At 38.0% G+C, this 18926-nt stretch overlaps 1 protein-coding gene across 2 annotated transcripts in view; it reads left to right on the top strand.

The window, feature by feature from the left end:
* LOC124609918 (sex determination protein fruitless-like) overlaps positions 1-18926 on the top strand; it is a 458799-nt gene that overhangs the window by 361114 nt on the left and 78759 nt on the right. The window contains exon 5 of one of the 2 annotated variants that reach the window (XM_047140118.1): positions 2005-2923. The exons of the other annotated variant lie outside the window; for it this stretch is intronic. Within the exon in view, the coding sequence (XP_046996074.1) occupies positions 2005-2258 (254 nt within the window). The 3' untranslated portion in view covers positions 2259-2923. Of the gene's footprint in view, positions 1-2004; positions 2924-18926 lie in introns of those variants that run through there. 2 annotated transcript variants of the gene reach the window in all.

Genomic DNA, 18926 nt, shown 5'->3' with positions numbered 1-18926 from the left:
AGCAACAGGCTGGCGGGGCACATCAACCAGGACAGACTAACCTGGCAGGTTGTGGCCAACTGCATAGTCAGGTGAGCCAGACAAGCCTCACCATGTACCTTCCAGCCCAGGACAAGCAACACGGGCTATGTGGGTTGAAATCAGTATCCTTTAGAGGTGAATGATGGTGTATGATGCAATGATTTCTGTATTTCATAGTGAAGAAATATTTTAGAATATTATGGTAGTCCACTAATTGTTGTCCAGCACTGAAAGAATTATTGGATGTGTTGTTGGCCTTCTGTCTGCTGTTACAATCCATGTTATTCAACAGTGTCACTAATGTATTGTAGTCCTCAAAATTTGACTCTGACAGCATCAGTTTTCATTGAATCAAGTTACCCACTGCACTTCCTTACTGTGATTTCACATGGTTGCCCAGGTTCAGCACAACCTTGCAAATAGTGCGTTCCACCCATCAGGGGTCAATGATCTGATTGTGGTCAAATGAACAACATTATGCATCTTTGCCCATTATAGACTCAACTATCACACCAATCCATGCTCAGTTGACAATACAGGCATGTGATTCACCAAAAATTCCACCACCCATGACGATAAGAGTGTTCTCTTCCTAACACACTGGCTATTTGGTTTGTGAATCTATAGTACAGTAGTAAGAATGAGCAATAGTTATGTCTGAAAGCAGCATTGTTGTAGGATGTTGTTAATAAACAACAATATCATCACGTGAATCTCTTTTTACATGGCAGTGATGACAGAGAGAGAGAGAGAGAGAGGGAGGGGGGGGGGGGGGGAAGGGGGGCGGGGAGGAGGAGAGAGAGGATGTGGAGGAAAACAGAAAAATGTAAAAAAGAGTGCCATGTAAGAAAATTCATTACATGGATCCAAGCACAAATATTGGCAGTATATGTGACAATGTTAAAAATTCAGACTCATGACACATTACAATAATTTTCAGTACTGTCATTGCTATCCATAACTAGTTAGTTTCATTTCAACACCATGGATAAATTGTGGATCAGAAGTAATGGCAAGAACTGTACAATGTTAATGGCTAAGTATACTTATTGTTTTCTCTTATTATTGATATAACTCTTTCATCTGGATTTGAAACATGTAATAGCTCTCCAACTATCCCATGTGTGATGTGCATAGATGGCACTGGCATTCACTCACCTGCAGATGAAACTTTGGTGGTGAATCAACATACACAAAGATAAAATAATCATTAGTTTTCAAATTTTTATTCTTTTTATTTCCTTGAATTAATGTGCAAAAACACACACACAGAAAGAGAGAGATCTTAAAACTGGTAATTATCTTGTTTTTACATTTATCCCTGAACTGTTCTTATTTTATATGAAGGATGAACTGTCTGTTGCCTATCATTTTTTGCATGTTATTTCCCTCCTGGAACCGCCATTATCATAACACTGTTATTTACATAATTGATCGTTGAGATAACAATGCATATGTTTTTATTTATTTATTCATTCTTTGATCACTGTTGAGTGGAATATTGGACACATCAATGTATATTTCCAGTTCACAGTTACAGAGTAACTTGCAATTTAAATACTTATATTATTTTGCTGTAGGCACACATATATACATATATGCATAACTATTAAAGGAAAACATAGTTACTCTGAACTGAGAAATATACAACATTCATCATCTGATATGATTTCAGATAGTGTGCTTACAAACTCACCAGATTCAAAAATTAGAAGAAAAATAAAGAGTAATAAGAGCTGTTAGATATCTCTTAAGCTAACATATTTCTACATAAGGCTGTTAGTTTCAAAACAATAATTATGTTTGTATATTATATGATTTGTACAGAAAAGTTTGAGATTCAACTCCTTACATTCATAACAAACTGTAATTGATGCTGGTGTCTTATTAAATTTTTGTAAAATAGTTATTTTTTCATGCTTTAGACGATAGTTCATCACAAAAAATTCTGACATATGTAAATGTCTGTCTTTCCACATGCAGGTCATCAGCTTCCCTTGTATCACAGTATATATGAAGCTGTCCCAAATCACTTTAATCTGTGGAAATGTCAACTCTGTGGGAAGGAAGTTACAAATCGATGGCATCACTATCACAGTCATGGAATTCAAAGATCACTTTGTCCTTATTGTTCTGCATCATATAGTCGCATTGACACATTACGAAGCCATATCCGTCAGAAGCACAGAGACATTCTAGACCAAAAGTCAAGTGAATACTGTAATCTAGCCTCATAACAAATGTGCACATAACTTGTATTTCTATTAATTTCTTGAAATATAATTATCAGTATATCTCAACATTATGCAATCTATGACCTGTACTTTTTCTGCCACATATTTTAACACTCGAATGAGGAATATCTGAAATGTCTGTGATATTTTTAAAAACTGAGTACTATTTAGTGTTACTGATGTAGATGATTTGCATTAATAGGACACCATTGTTCTAAATTGTGGACAGTACTTAGGCACATGCAGTACTGGTGCACGTGATGAGTCTTTAACTGTATAACGTTACTGGACAGGAAGTATCATAACTGTATCAATAGATCATTGATGTACGTCATTTTGTATTGCTATATTAAAAGAAGATGTTTGAAAATGACAAGTAGTACTAACAGTAAATGCATTCTCTTTTTGTGTGGTAGTGTTTTAACTGATTGTGTATTAATTACTTCACAAGTTTTATATTGACAATGAGACTATAATTAACAGATTTGATGTATGATAGATGATGTTGATTGGAAAATTTTGTCTGTATTACAATCTTTATAGTTTTGATAGTGCCAATACATAATATATTTATCAATTGAAGTGACTAACCATGAAAACAAGATCTGTGTAAAACTGTCTTTGAATACGTACATGTAGTTTACTATAATAAAAGTATTTAAAAATTACATTGACAGTATCTGACATGATATTTCCAACATATGAGTTCCTGAATAAGCATGTTTATTTAAATGTAATATGTACAAAATGTACCAAAAATGATTGGAAATTATGTATTTTGCTCTTTTTAAAACTTAAACAGTTCATTTCATAGTAGTTACTAATATGTGCCATTTGATAATTCCTATACAAAATGTTTTCTTGCATACCCTATTCTTTGCAAAGTACTGTTATTGTACTGTGCTTTTCTAGATTATTTGTAAAGATGCTCTCTGAAATTATTTGTATGCTTCAAACAATGATCTTTAAAACACCAAATCAAAATTTCAAATGGAAATTTAAGTAACCACAGAATTGAGCATGTATTGACACCATTATAATTTAAAGTTTTCCCAGAGTAATTTTCAGTATCCGAGTCTGAAGTTTTAACTGTTAGTGCACTATTATGCATATTGTACGTGTAGGACCACTCCTACAACATAAAAAATGTGTACACACATATTGTAAAGCAAAAATTGACTTTATTAGCCCAATCAATACAAAAGCATATGTGAATCATGAGCAAATGTCAACTGAAAACACCATCAAACAATGTCACAATTAAAGCTTTCAGCCAGTAAGACCTTAATCAAAAATAGACAGCAGTGTGTGTGCCTGCCATCTATTTTTGACAAAGGCCTTGCTGGCCAAAAGCTTTATTTGTGAGAGTATTTTTGTTGTGCCTATGTGCGACTCAGTTTCTCCGCTATAGGGTGAGTAGCAACTTTCCTTTTCACAATATTGTTACATTCCATCTTGGATTTTCCACCATCAAAGAATGGAGTTTTATAAAGATACCCTGCAAATGGTGCATTGTCAGTTATTGATGGGATCACTCCCACAAGACACTACCCTCCCCACCCCTCCCCCCCTCAAAATGTAGAGCCCCATGGATGTCATGATTTAAATTTGACCTCGCAGCCTGCACATGGCGAGTTGGGCTGGTGAATGACTCTGACAATGCCTGCAGTCCTTTGGTATGAAGCTCAGGCATGTCACAGCTGACTGGAGACACCAGTGTCACAGTTCATGTCACAGGGGCATGTGAGGATGTTGGGAAGTGCTGGAAGATGTCGGAAGCACCCAAGTGGGTTTGACTCACTTGATGGAAACCTTGGTTGGCTTTCCCTGGAGATGAATGTCCATTGTGTGTGTGTGTGTGTGTGTGTGTGTGTCTTGTCATAAAACAAGGTATGGGCCACTGTATAGAGATTATAGTGGGGAGCATACAATGTCCATGCAAAACTTGATGTAGGAACAGTTTTTGGGAGACTTGTGCACTAAAACTGGCTGAATACCATGCTGTGATGCAAGAGTAGCCCAAAGTTCTGCAATGTGTTTCAAAAGCTGTTGCACCAGGTTGGATAACTACACTTCATCAGGAAGTGGATCTGGTGTTACAAATTCCGCTGGGACATGTAGTGATTCTCTGTATACCAATGCCACTGACAAGCAGCCAGTGTCAGTCTTTAGTGCGTTATGTAGACCTAAAAGCACCAGTGGCAATACATACTTGTGGGAATATTCTTGGTACATATCAGTGCAACCTTTAAGATGCTGTGCCCCTTTTCGAACATGCCGTTGCTTGCCAAGTGATAGCTTGTGGTTTGACTGCACTGAAATTCACGTAATTTTGACAATTCGTGGAAAAGTGGTGATTCGAATTGGCATCCCTCATCATCATCATCATCATCATCATCATCATCATTTAAGACTGATTATGCCTTTCAGCGTTCAGTCTGGAGCATAGTCCCCCTTATAAAATTCCTCCATGATCCCCTATTCAGTGCTAACATTGGTGCCTCTTCTGATGTTAAGCCTATTACTTCAAAATCATTCTTAACCGAATCCAGGTACCTTCTCCTTGGTCTGCCCCGACTCCTCCTACCCTCTACTGCTGAACCCATGAGTCTCTTGGGTAACCTTGCTTCTCCCATGCGTGTAACATGACCCCACCATCTAAGCCTTTTCGCCCTGACTGCTAGATCTATAGAGTTCATTCCCAGTTTTTCTTTGATTTCCTCATTGTGGACACCCTCCTGCCATTGTTCCCATCTACTAGTACCTGCAATCATCCTAGCTACTTTCATATCCGTAACCTCAACCTTGTTGATAAGGTAACCTGAATCCACCCAGCTTTCACTCCCATACAACAAAGTTGGTCAAAAGATTGAATGGTGCACAGATAACTTAGTCTTGGTACTGACTTCCTTCTTGCAGAAGAGAATAGATCGTAGCTGAGCGCTCACTGCATTAGCTTTGCTACACCTCGCTTCCAGTTCTTTCAGTATGTTGCCATCCTGTGAGAATATGCATCCTAAGAACTTGAAACCGTCCACCTTTTCTAACTTTGTGCCTCCTATTTGGCACTCAATCCATTTATATCTCTTTCCCACTGACATTACTTTTGATTTGGAGATGCTAATCTTCATACCATAGTCCTTACATTTCTGATCTAGCCCTGAAATATTACTTTGCAATCTTGTTCATCATGTGGGTTCCTGTAGTCATGTCCTAGTTCATGAACCACGGGCAATGTATAAGTGGCCAAGTAAGTGGTCCCGACAGTCGGGATACCACTTACTTTGGAATAAGGCTGGGCACCTCGGACATATTCTGAGTCGTGGTCACCTTTGTGCTCATACGGCAAAGACTACCAAATCCACCGGTTAGTCCCTCAACCGTTAGGGGTAAAACTCAGTGGGATTCGAGGCAAGTAAGGCTAGCAACCTGCTTCCCTGGTACTTTAAATATGATGCTGGCAACAATCAGAGCAAAATGCCTCGAAACTTTGGAGGTGATGGAGTCCCACCTCTAACTGACATTGGCATCCCTGGACAGATTTTTTATACCCCCCCCCCCCCCCCCCCCCCCTGAAGCATGCCACCCAATTTTCAATGAATGTCTGTGCCACTGACTCTGTGGAAATGTTTTTGGTTGGGATTGTCTCCATCCATCAAGTGTAATGGTCTTCTGCTGTAAATAAGGGTAAATAAGTACCTATAGCCATTGGAGGGAGGAGGGACCCAACAAAATCGATGTGGAGATGTCCAAATTGTGCTGTAGATATTGGGAAATGGCCCATTGGAGCATGCACATGGTGATCCACATTGCTGCATTGGCACTGGATACAAGCACCTCCCCAAGTCCACTAATCTTCCTTGATCGAAGGCTGCACAAAATAAGCCTCCACCACTTTCTCTGTGCTGTTGGTTCTGGGATGTGCCACATGCTGGATGCAGAACTGGCTTTAAACAATTACTGCAGTTATATACTACAACCCCCCAAGTGTTACTCACATAGGAATCCTGAGGACAATATTAGAATAATTACTGCAAGCACAGAGGCATTCAGTCAGCCATTCTTCCCACACTCCATGTGTGAATGGAGCAGGAAGAAACCATAATAATAAGTACATTGGGGTGAACCCTCTACCATGAACCTCATGGTGATTTGCAGTGTATAGATGTAGATGTAGAAAACTTTAAACCTGGGACAAACTCAACTCATGTTTTGTGATCATTTTTTAAGATCTGCTCAGACATTGCAGATGCAAGTTCACCAGAGCCTGCATAGAAATCTAGAATTCTGGGAGACATGCTTGGACATCAAACTTCTGTACATAAATATCACACACACAAATGTAACTCAGATACATGACTGCAGTCTCAGGCAACTGTCATTTATTTCTGATGAAGGCTAAACTTCATTTGTGACAGTCTTTTTGGTGTGCCTATCTGTGACTCAACATGTCCACTATATGATGAGTAGAAATTTTCCTTTTCATTATATTGTTACTTTCTTTCCTGGATTTTCCATTGTTTGATTTTCATTACCTATGTCAGATGTGTCAAATCCCTCATTAAAAAAAAAAAAAAGGAAACCCCTAAACTTTGGCAGGAACTCCTAAACTTTGGCATTAAATTATTGATGCTATATGGTCCCAAAACACCAGTGATTATTGCTTGATATCACCACACATTATTTTATTTGCACTTGTCAAATCCAGGAATAACTAAGGTGATATTTTCACATTGCACTCTGTGCTGACACAGCTAAGAAGATGTTTAACTCTGTGAAATACGAATATAAGCTCAGACATAGATATCTGAAATGAAAAATAAAGCACTATTAAAAGTGCCTTTCTATAATTTTCTAAACAGTCCTATTATTACCTTGAAAATCAGAAATGTTGAAATTGCATGCATCTACTACATTCCTTGTCTGCTTTAACTGAGTCCGCCTTGTAAAGTATTTCATCAGCATAGATTGTATTGATGTTAAGCATCTGCATTTGTGGTTCATACTGTCATAATGATGTCCAACATCAGTTTTGCTCCCATGTGAAATTGAAAATCCCTATCTAGCTTTTTCCGCACAGACAACACACCTTGCTTTATATGTGTTTCCTGAAACTGACCGCAATCTTGGAAATTATTTTTCACAAACTGATGAAACACTTGCAGTCTTCTATTCCAGGGTGTGCTGGTTGTGTATCTAATTTACCATTCATGGGATTTATCACATTACCATCTATTTTAAACACACACTTCCGCAAAGAAATCAGTTCTAAAACAAAAAAATACATGATGGCTTGCAATGAATTGTTGACAATTATACTGCTGTGGATGACATCACTGTTGGAGAAGATATCAAGCATGAAGAGAGATGAATAAAGATGTAAATAAAGAAAAACAAGGCCCAGAACACATGGAGCATCATCAGGTCTGCAGAAAAACCAATGACAGAATGTATCAGTCTGAAGCTAGAAAATGGACAAATATTTGATAGTAGCAGATATTCTTCTTAGTGTACTCTAGGAAACTAACAAATGCTCTTACACTAAATAATTGTCACACTCTTAACAGTTAACAAACTGAAAATGGCACCCCCCCCCCCCCCCCCCCCTCCCTCCGACTTACCAACGGAACCAATGATTCTCACACAGATGATGAGCTCATATTGGCATTGTGGATTTGATGACATTTCACACTCTATTATAAAAAGAATAATACATTATAATATAGAATTTCTGAGGCATATGATTAATCACTCCTTTACAATAGGAACTTTTCCAAATCTGCTAATGGGTGTCACGGTCACCCCATCACACAAAAAGGGAGCAACAGACACCCCTTTGCACAAAAAGGGAGCAGCAGATAATGTTAACAATTACAGGCTGTTGCACAGCATAGTAATTTCTCAATTAACTTTGAGAATCTCTTTCATAATATGGTGCCTGAGTTTATAAATAAAACTTATTGCTATTAAATCATCAGCTTGCTTTAGGCAAGATAGTTTCATAATGATTGCTACCTACAATTACCTACATGCTGTCCTAAAAACTATAGATGGAAAGGAGTTGGCTACCAGAATATTTCTGTACTTTTCCAATGTGTTTGCTGTTATGCAACATATGTCAAGATTAGATGTATGTCCCTATCTTGGCATAGTTGCATGTCTTGGCCAAAAGTGCATACAAAAATATTTGGCTATTTATGACCACTATGTTACCTGCAGTTCCTAAAAATTTTCTGAAGATGCCTCAAAAAGGCAATACACGACAATAAATCTTCTGATGCCATTGCAACCTACACTGTTCTTTTTACTGAAAATATGCCACAGTTGCTGCATCATGGCCATAGAATGGGAGGATCCACACTTATAAATGAGCTGAGTGACACTGTTCACGTGAAACAGAAAATCCCATTTGCAGATGAGACCAGAATTTTGATTACAGGGTGAGACAAATAAGCCCTTCAGTCATCAAAAGACACTTCACTGATGGCACTAGCATACTGGTTTGAAAAAAAGTTTGCAACTTACCCAGGACAAAAGCTGAAAATTCCACATTGTTCCAGCTAAAATTGTATGCCTGGCAACCCATGTTTAGCTATTAGTGCTGGAACATGTATGTTTAATTTTAGACTCTGCAGATATATACCTAATTTTTTAAAGGAATGATCATCTTGTTGATTTTGGTAATAAACAATGAAAAATGTGTAAGCATGAACTTCCACATGTCCCACCAAAATCAACAAGATGATCATTCCTTTAAAAAATTAGGTATATATCTGCAGAGTCTAAAATCAAACATACATGTTCCAGCACTAATAGCTAAACATGGGTTGCCAGGCATACAATTTTAGCTGGAACAATGTGGAATTTTCAGCTTTTGTCCTGGGTAAGTTGCAAACTTTTAATCACATGTCCAGTGTTCTGATTTTGAACATGAGACATGAACATTCATATTTTTTAATCATCCAGTATAAAATTTTACAGTGCAGATTACACTGATAAGTCAAAACATTATGACCACTGCCCAGCGCAACATTGGATGGTGCTTGGTGGCATTGTAGATACGTGGTGCAGCAACAAAAATATGTAAGTGGAGCAGACATGAATGGGGGATCACCCTAGTGAAGATACAGGCTGCAAATGGTGAAATCGATTGAGATAAGTGACTCTAACAAAAGGCAAATTATTATTACATGGAGCCTCTGAATGAGTGTCTCAAAAACACAAAGCTGGTTTATTGTTCACACGCTCCTGTCATGAACATCTATGAAAAGAGATAGAAGGACAGTGAAACTACCTCTAGACACTAAATGGTTGGATGTCCATGACTCTTCACTGAACATGGGGTTCAGAGGCTTGTCTGCTCTATAAAGTAGGATAGATGGTGATCTGTGGCATCCTTGCTGAAAGAGCACAATGCTGATGCATGCACAAGTGTTTTGAAACACACTGTTCATTGTACACTGTTGAACATGGAGCTCTGCAGTGGACACCCCCAACATGTTCACATGTTGACCCAATGACATCATCAATTATGTTTGCAGTGGGCATGGGACCATCAGGATTTGACCATTGATCAATTGAAATGTGTTGTCTTTTCATGTGAATCACATTTTTACTACAGTAGGTCAATGGTTGTCTCCACAGACACAGCCATTTAGGTGAATGACAGCTCATAACATGCAGCACACTGTGGATGCAGGCTGGTGGGAACAGTATTATGCTATGAGAGACAATATCCTGCACTTACATTGAACCTGTGGCAGTAATCAAAGACAGACTGACAGCTGCAAACCAACTTAGGGGTGTTCCAAAGCTTTTGGAATATGTCTTACCATTACTGTGTGTGCATGACATCTTGTTGTATTACACTGATATAACAATCAGTTTCTGTTTCTTATGGGATCACTACTGTTGTCAGAACACATTGCTTCACTTTTGCAATATACGTTATTGCAACCTGTATCGGCTCATACTTTTATTGTGTGATAAAGTTTCAAGAATTGTTTTCACATTGTGGTAAGTGAACTTTAATATTGGTAACAGACTTTTTTAAATGAAGTGAAAGAAAACATAAAATAAAAACAGAAAACACTGTTAATTTTTGTTTGTGTAATGGTAACACATAATACAACATGATACTGGACAAGTCATTGTGCTATACAATACATATTTTTAAATTATACAAGAATATTTACATTGATTTAAGCTTAATATTATGACAACTGAAAATTCAGCTTTCATACATAATGCTTAACACAAGTAATTCAGATTTTTACATAAAACTTTTGATTAACATTTCATATATCATTTTTTAAATATTTGACAGCAAATTTTTATTTTTTAAGATATTCGTCTATACGATAACAACACTTTTGCAATAAATATTTATGGACAGCAGTTTTAAATTTTGAAGTGTCTTTTATTGTTTTAAGATTATTAGGCAGCTTATTGCATAGACTGTTTCCTGTTTGCAGTGGTCGATTCTGTTTTAGTATTGTGTATGCATGCTGAACATGTATATCCTGCTTTCTCCTTGTATTATACAGATGGATGCTCTGGTCAGTTGATATAAGATTGTTGCTATTTTCTAAGATTTTCCTAACAAATATTTTTACTTGTAAGATATATAGACATGATAGTGGAAGGATGTGGAGTTACTTACATAAGGGCTTGCTTGAGCTTCTTGGGGCAGCATTTTCTATGGCTCTTACAATTCTCTTTTGGCATATAAAACAACTTTTGCTGGCAGGTGGATTTATCCAAAAGATTATGCCATATCACAGTAAGGTTCTGCCTGGGTCAAGTATACATTTTAGCATCTCTTTTGATGTGCAAGCATAAAGAATTTTAATAGTATAACAAATGGTATTCAGTTTATTTGTAATGCACTTTGGATGTTGGATCCATCTTAGATCTTCTTGGATCCTATTCCAAGAAATTTTGTAGAGCTTACATTTTCAGGGGTTCTGGTGAACAATTGTGCATCTGGTGTTAGTGGAAATTTATTTTGCACTGTGTGTAAGTGCATTGTAGCTGTTTTTCTGTGTTAGTTACTAAATTGGTCCCAGAAAACCAGTTTGTAATGTGGTTGGTACACTTTTTAATCTCATGCAGTCATTCTTCTCTGTTCCTTCCTTTTATTAACACATTTGTGTCATCTGCAAAGAGGAGGCACTAAGTAGCAGACAGACATGTTGAAGGAAGACTGTTAGATATTATAAATTGTCATAATATTTTTTCATGTTTAGAAAAACACAAACATATCCTAGAAGGAAATTAATGACAGGATATCAACTCAGTCTTATGGGACATGGTCTCTGATCCATCATGGAAAAGTTTGGAACAAGTCAAATGAGAGATTATACTGTGTAGGCAGATACAATTTATTGCGGATAGTTGAGGTACAAACTACAAGACAACTGCAGTTACATGTCATGTGAACTGCAAGATGCATGTACAGCCTCCAGTTGGCCATACACTGGATAGTTTACTGGGTTCCTGTAATGTAAATCTCAACTCACTTTGTTCAAAACAACTATATGGACAAAAATCTTGCAGATAAACGTTTGTAGAAGTTGTATGTTGCAGGTACGATGGTACTAAAGTACAGCACAGTACAGTTCACAACTAAAGTTTTATTGCACAAATATTTACACAGTGAAAAGTACATGTATTTTCTGTTTGTAAGCTAAGAATGCACTATTGTCTGTGGTCAAGTCACAGATTTTCCACTTGTTACATTTCAGCAACGTATATCACAGTGGATGCTCCCATAGAGCCCCTGACAAAGTCCCCCCCACCAAACTACCTCCACCCCCCCCCCCCCTCCCTTTCCCATAGTTTGGAGCACTGAAGGGAAGGTGAGAGTAGTGTCAGTGACTGATTGAGTGGTGAACAGTGATGTTAATGACTGGTAGAGCCATGGGTGGCAGTATTGTCAGACATCACTGAACCATTTCCAAAAGTAATTCTACACAGATGCACATGACCAGTCATACTGTGGCTGACACTTGTGCAAGAAAAGACTGGACTGTTTCTTGAGGTGATGCTGTGCAGATGAAATTGTTGGCCGTTATTTAAGCTCATGCAGAGAACCAACCATGCATAGTTACCAACTGCGCACAGGTAGGGTGACGACTCCAGTGAGTGAACAAATAGGTATAAAAATCTGTTTATTTATGTAACTTTGACTAATTGCTTGTAGATTACGTACATGATTACTTACTAATATTATAACTTTACAGTGCAAATTGCCCTGAAGATGACCCCATCGCGGGTTGAAACTGGTTGGCAGCAAAATAAATTATGTGATTGTGACTGTAATTTTGAATAATTGATTATAAGTAAATTAATTGCTGTTTATCTCTATACAACTGTGTTGTCCAAAAATTTATGAATTTGACCAGTCATGTCATGGCTGATGCTTTCACAAGACACAACTGCACTACTTCTCAAAGTTGTCGTGGGCATCATATGATGCTGAATAGGTGGTATGGCTGTAGTGATGTGGAAAGTGTCCAGTGAGTCCACACAGTATACCAGTGGTACAACCAAAGAGGTGGGAGAAGGGTGTAGGTGGCCAGGATGTTGACATCCTGGTGAGACAGAGAGACTTATGGCATATTTTGAGAGGAAATGTGCCTCATGTGAACTGGTAATTTGATTACTGGCACCAACTTCAATGGATGTGGTCTGTGGAATGACCATCTGTGACAAATTGGGGGCTGTGGAGAAGCAGGAACACACAGTAGCAACAAGTTTTGGATCATATTTAAAGTTGGTATGGACAGAGATGCAATCACAGAATCCAGCATTTTTGTGGTGAACTTGTGTTGTGTAGATGTGCTGAAGTTGTAAGTGACAGATGAAAGTGAATTGCATGATTAAAAGTGGTTTAAAAGGTGTCGTGTTGCATTCATTTCCCCCTGATGTGTTCTGAATGTGGCATTGCAGAGCACCTTCAACCAATTGTCAGTGTGTGGTGATCAAACATGGAACTATGTGAACATAGACAGTGAGGTTGGTGTAGTTGCGTGAAGATCAGCATTAGGCAGCAGTCGAGCTACATGGTCATGAATCATGTGGAAGAGATGTGGTGATGGTGTGCTGTACAGCCAGAGGGGTGTTCATGATGATGCCAGCTGTAGGGTATCTGTGTGGCGAGACAGGGGATGGTGCACTAATTTTTGTGCTTAGCTGTATGTCCGGGGTTGATGATGTGTGTGAACTATGTAGAGCAGGGGGAGGCTGTAGCTGGACATCAGGTGATCATGACCTGTTAGTGGACCCACTGCCACATGTGTGCTCCCACTCTTGTTGCCATGACACTTGTGTTGCAAGGCCATGAGCTCCTCACGTGCCAGGGCGAGAGTAGCAGATACATTGTAAATATGTTACAGGAGCACATGTTCTTTGTATGGAGTGCAGCCAAACCTCTGGAAGCTCATCAGTTGTGGAGCCAAACCCCCTTAGTGTGTTGACAAGTGTGTGATTGTTTTCCTGCTGTTTGTCTTGAATGGTTGATGTTCCAGGTAGGGGTGAGGGTGCTAGGGCAAAAGGTCATGGGATGCTGCAGCCTGTGTCAATGTGCAGGAGCACAGTGTGTTGTACGACCAAGGAGAGGTGGAACAGCCATAAAAAGTCCATACTAAGGCCTAGTTTTATGATGTCCATAAAAGAGAATGTACTTGAGAGAAGGCAAGACAGTGACAAGTGTCTGGGTCATGGCTCTGTGTGTTGCGAACAGTGTTGCATGCATTATTGAGGAGCCACAAGACAAGCAACAGTCACTTGCAATGTCATCAAACTGCTCAATATGAATGTGGCAGGCTCTGGGGTGTGGTTGTTCAGTGCTTGGTCGTTTGTGTTGGCTGGGTGGAGGTCAATGTGCTGAGTGGTGGCAGTGATTTACGTTTTGCATGATACCTGTAGAAATGGTTCAGGTGTTGCATACTTGTTCACATATTACAGCTGTGGAGGCACAACTCAGTTGGCAGTATTCTGTACAGATGTGTGCACAGCATGCTCTACAGATGGTGATGTTCTGTGCAGGCATTGCTCAGTCCAATCTTGCTACTTTCATGAATGATGATGAAATGATGAGAACAACACAAACACCCAGTCATCTTGAGGCAGAACACACTGTTGTCTTTGGTCAAGTCACAGATATTCCACTTATTGTACATCAGCAATGTATATTGCAGTGGATGTTCTCACAGGCTACTGGTAATGGACAAGAGGCAAAACTTTTCCTAGATCCAATATGTCTTTAACAAATGACTTCACAATTTAGTGAAAATTAGACAGAATATGTTCAAACTCCCATTACATACTGTCATAATATACTATGAGGTTATTCTAACAACTACGGCAAGATATGAAGTAGTTGTTTGGGGCACGTAGGCTGTAACTGGTGAAACCAACACAACTTCTGGTTTACAATTTTAGGGAAGAGTACAGAGTAATGGTTAAACTAGAGGGAGAGTCAAAGACAAAGGAGACCACAGGAAAATAAGTGTCCACCAAAGAGAACACTGAAATGTGACTCCCATAAGGTTGGCAATGTTCATGGACACTTCAATAACATGTAGAAGAGTTAACAATTTTTTTCCAAATGTGAAGCAACAGATTAGTTTAAAATGCATTCAGATGAATAGGAGAATGTTTATCTGATGAAGTATTGCCCATATATGAACTGCTAGTAAATGATAAAGACAGAGATAATAGCTATGCAGGAAATCTGGATCATGTGATATGCTAGGATAAAAGGCTGTCATTTGCAACAGATGCTAACAGAAATTTCTCCAGAATAAAATAGACCATGAAAGTGAGAAAAGGAAGTGCATCATACAAACTGAATAAAATTATTCACAAGGTTTCTTAAAATGACCTAGAAATCAGCTTATATGAGGTGTTTGAGAAAAATAAAGGGACCAATTTCTTATCTACCAAAGTTTTTATTTTCCTCAAATATCAGTACTGTACCCTCCAAAGTGGTTCCCATTGGGAACTATACACTGGTGGAGTTATTGTTCCTAGTCTTGGTTGCAGTGCCAAAGGTTTCAACTGGCAGGGCCTTTAATATATGAGTCACATTCTTTTGAATGTTCTCCAGAGCCCCAAAATAATGTCCTTCTAAGACGTTTTTCAATTTCAGGAAAGAAAAAATTCAGATGGATTCAGTTCCAGTAAACAGGGGGCCTGTGTAACAACAGGAATATGTTTTGAGGTCAAAAATTCCATAACGGAAGCGACTAGGTGACATAGGGCATTGTCATGATGCAGCATCAACTTATCTTCAGTGTCCTGTCTCACTCAATTCACCCTCTTCCTGAACCTTTCGAGGACATCTTTGTAAAATGCTTGATTGACAGTTTGTCCTGGAGAAAAAAGTTCTTTATGCACGATACCCTTACCATCAAAAAAGCAAATCAGCATGGTTTTGTTCTTTGTTTTCTCATTTGCGTTTTCTTTGGTCTTTGACACTTTGTCTCAGGATTTTACTCAGGATTAATCAGCTGTGACCACATGGCTGAACCATTCATTTTCATTGGCAGTCCTCTCAAGAAGATCAATGCACATGTTTCTTCTATTGTCCTTCTGCTCAGTTGTGAGGTTTTTTAGGATCTGATAATGGCAAGGCACTAGCCAAAATCTGGATTTGCATTATAAAACCTGTAAAAGAAAGGACAACTGATTGCCGTGCTCTATTGTTTATAGTTTAATTGTCATTTTAAAGTAAATTTTTTAAATGATTTAATCAATAAAAATGATCCCAAGACACTAACAGATATTTACGACTCAATAACATATTTTAGAATTTTCTCAAATTCCTTCACCAGGATAAAACTGGTATCAACTAGTACTAGACTGACAGTCCAAATTCATATTCCAAGATACTTCTGAGAATGAGCAATGGCAGATAAATCAAACATACAACTTAAATTTGAAATAGATAAATAAATGAAAAATTTAGGTCTAAAATAAAAATAAAAACAGGTAAAATAATGCAAGAGGTAAGAAAAGTGAAAGTATTAAGAAAGAAGTAAACAAGGGAAATAGTGACTAGCTTAACTTATGGCCCAGTGGCTGACAAGAGGCACTATAATGTTCAAGAGCCAGTTGCCCTCTGGAGTCTGGAAACATTTTTGATGAGCATGAGAAACCAAGTGCCCCATGTGGGTAAAAAAGGAAAAGAAAAAATGGTAGGCCTGAACAGCATCCTATTGTTTATCAACACTAGGACACTAAGCAACATGGTATTGAGCATTGCTAGAAAGGCAGAGTCTGACTGACAATTAGGTGGTGGGCACACCACTGTAACATTCTAAATGAAATGTATGAACCAGTTCATATCAAAATGTATATTTGCAAAAGTTATCTCCTCATGATAAATTATGCAAGGGGTGTGGTATGACAAAAAATCTGCTGCTGTAGATGTCATGAGTGCAGGTTTTACATGCAAAGCCATGGGGTAATTTGATATTATAATTTGGGTGTTTTGGTTGAATGTCACTCTAGAGATGGTTAGCAGAGTTTTAAACTGTGTTAATTTCACTTTCAGGCACAACTTTGAAAATTCATAGCTGTGGCATGAACTGTGGCCTTTACATCCAAATATTGAGTGATTATGTGAATTTTTTTCATATTTGTTTGGGAATTACTCTGTTCTGTTTGGCCTTAGTACACAAAATATTGGTTGCATTAGAATATCACAGAATTTATAAAATTGCTAGCATATATATTGAGAGAGCTTGCATCCTAAAAATTAAGGCCATTTGCAACACTCAGTTACTTAAAAAAAAGAGAACAATGGAAATGTTGAGTTTAATATACACTAAAGAGCAAAGTGACCTTCAGATGGCGGCCTTCAACATTAAGGCAAGTAAAAAAAGGTTTGGTAGACAATCAAATAAATTATTGGAAAGAGGAGGAATTGATATAATACAAAAAATTAAGAAGTACAGTATAAACTCACTATTAATCTACACAGCAATGATGATATAATGGCTAATGATACTGACAAAAGCTAATTAACTGCCTTTGTAATAATGGGGTACTTAGCTAATCAGAATTTGGATTCCTAGCTGGCTGTTCTGTTGGAACAGCTATTTACTGACATAAAAATAAATATGAACTTTAAGCTTTACCTGGAATGTACAATGGTCACATAACTCACAAGAAGGAAACATAACAAATTTATCAAAAACCATTAATATTTCAACTGGTGACACTCCTCTCCCCCGTCCCATATCATCTTAAGGCATAAACTGTACACTAACCTGATGATGCCCAAGAATATAAACCCTTAGTGAACAGGCTGTGCAGGCTCAAATGAAACAGAGAAGGATAGATTAAACAAATCAACAATAGCATCACTGCCAGAAATGGACTGCTATTACCAATATGTGTTAATAGTAAACCCTAGCATACAGATGAAGGAATGATTCTCACTCTATCCCTATACTGTATTGCTAGGGAAAGAGCAGGAACCAATGCAAAATTTGGACAAAACCATTTGTCCGTATTAATATGTTCCTATGCTAATTTTGTTTCAGTGGATTCCTTTACAATGTTGTTGCAAGAGTTAGAAGTTGAGGTCAAAATTTTTGCATTTTTATACTCAATGCAATGGCTAATATTGAGACAGTATTCTGCAATCGCCAATCTGCTTGGCAGTTGTAAACATGTTTAGCACTTATGTTCTACACTTACGTTCTAATATAATTCAAACTACAACTGCAAGGAATTTGAAAGGACACCTACCTCCTTCCTTCCATAGAGCTAGATCATCCTCCATGGACGATAAATGAATTGTGACCTTTAAGGAAGTCTGAAAACACACTGAACATTATATTTATTTAAGATATAATGAGTGTTTTATTGAAATTCATCCTGCAACTGGCAGAAAAGCTATTGACTTCTCACCCTCTTTACCATCTCACTTACAGCAAGTCAACAGTGCAAAGTGTGTTGAGACCGATGACCTCGCTGTTTGGTCTCTTCCCCCAGACAACCAACCAACCAACCAAAGTGTGTTCTATCTGTTCCTCACTGTATACATTCCTGCAAAAGGTATACAGCTAGAGGTTTAAGTCAGTGGGAGTAAGCTTCCTATAAACTGCATGCTGCAGTGTCTCATCATCTTTCCTTCTGATTATGACATCAATATTATCTTTCTCTATCTCCATCATTAAGTAAATGTTTGAGTTGATTGAGTTATAGCATTGCAGAATCACACAAAAATTGTCCCTGCAGTGAGGCCAGATAACAAAGGTATCATCTACATGCCTAAAGGAGTTTTTCAAACTGTGTACTTGAAGATTCTTTCTTCAAAATATCACGTAAATACATTTCCTGGCAAAAAAGTAAGTGCCCAAAAGACGTGGTCAGTTATCAATGAAACTTTGTGTGTGTTGACACCACCAGCAGGTATGTTCACGATTACTGTGATTAGTGATGTGTTGGCAAATGTGCCAACACCTTGTAGATAGAGGAGGCCGAAATCTAACGCAGACGGGCGTGAATTCTGTAACAGGATAAGTACTGAATGCTAATAAGAAAAGTATGCAGCTCCTCGAATACTTAACTTTATTCTATCCTTGTGGTACATTGCTCTTGATAATACAAATAAGACTATCTTCAGATATGGTTAATGGCGCCTTGCTAGGT

This window comes from Schistocerca americana, chromosome 1 (genome assembly GCF_021461395.2).
Source record: "Schistocerca americana isolate TAMUIC-IGC-003095 chromosome 1, iqSchAmer2.1, whole genome shotgun sequence".
NCBI lineage: Eukaryota > Metazoa > Arthropoda > Insecta > Orthoptera > Acrididae > Schistocerca > Schistocerca americana.
The sequence above is the reverse complement of the archived record's forward strand: the minus strand, read 5'-3'. Positions and strand labels throughout refer to the sequence as shown.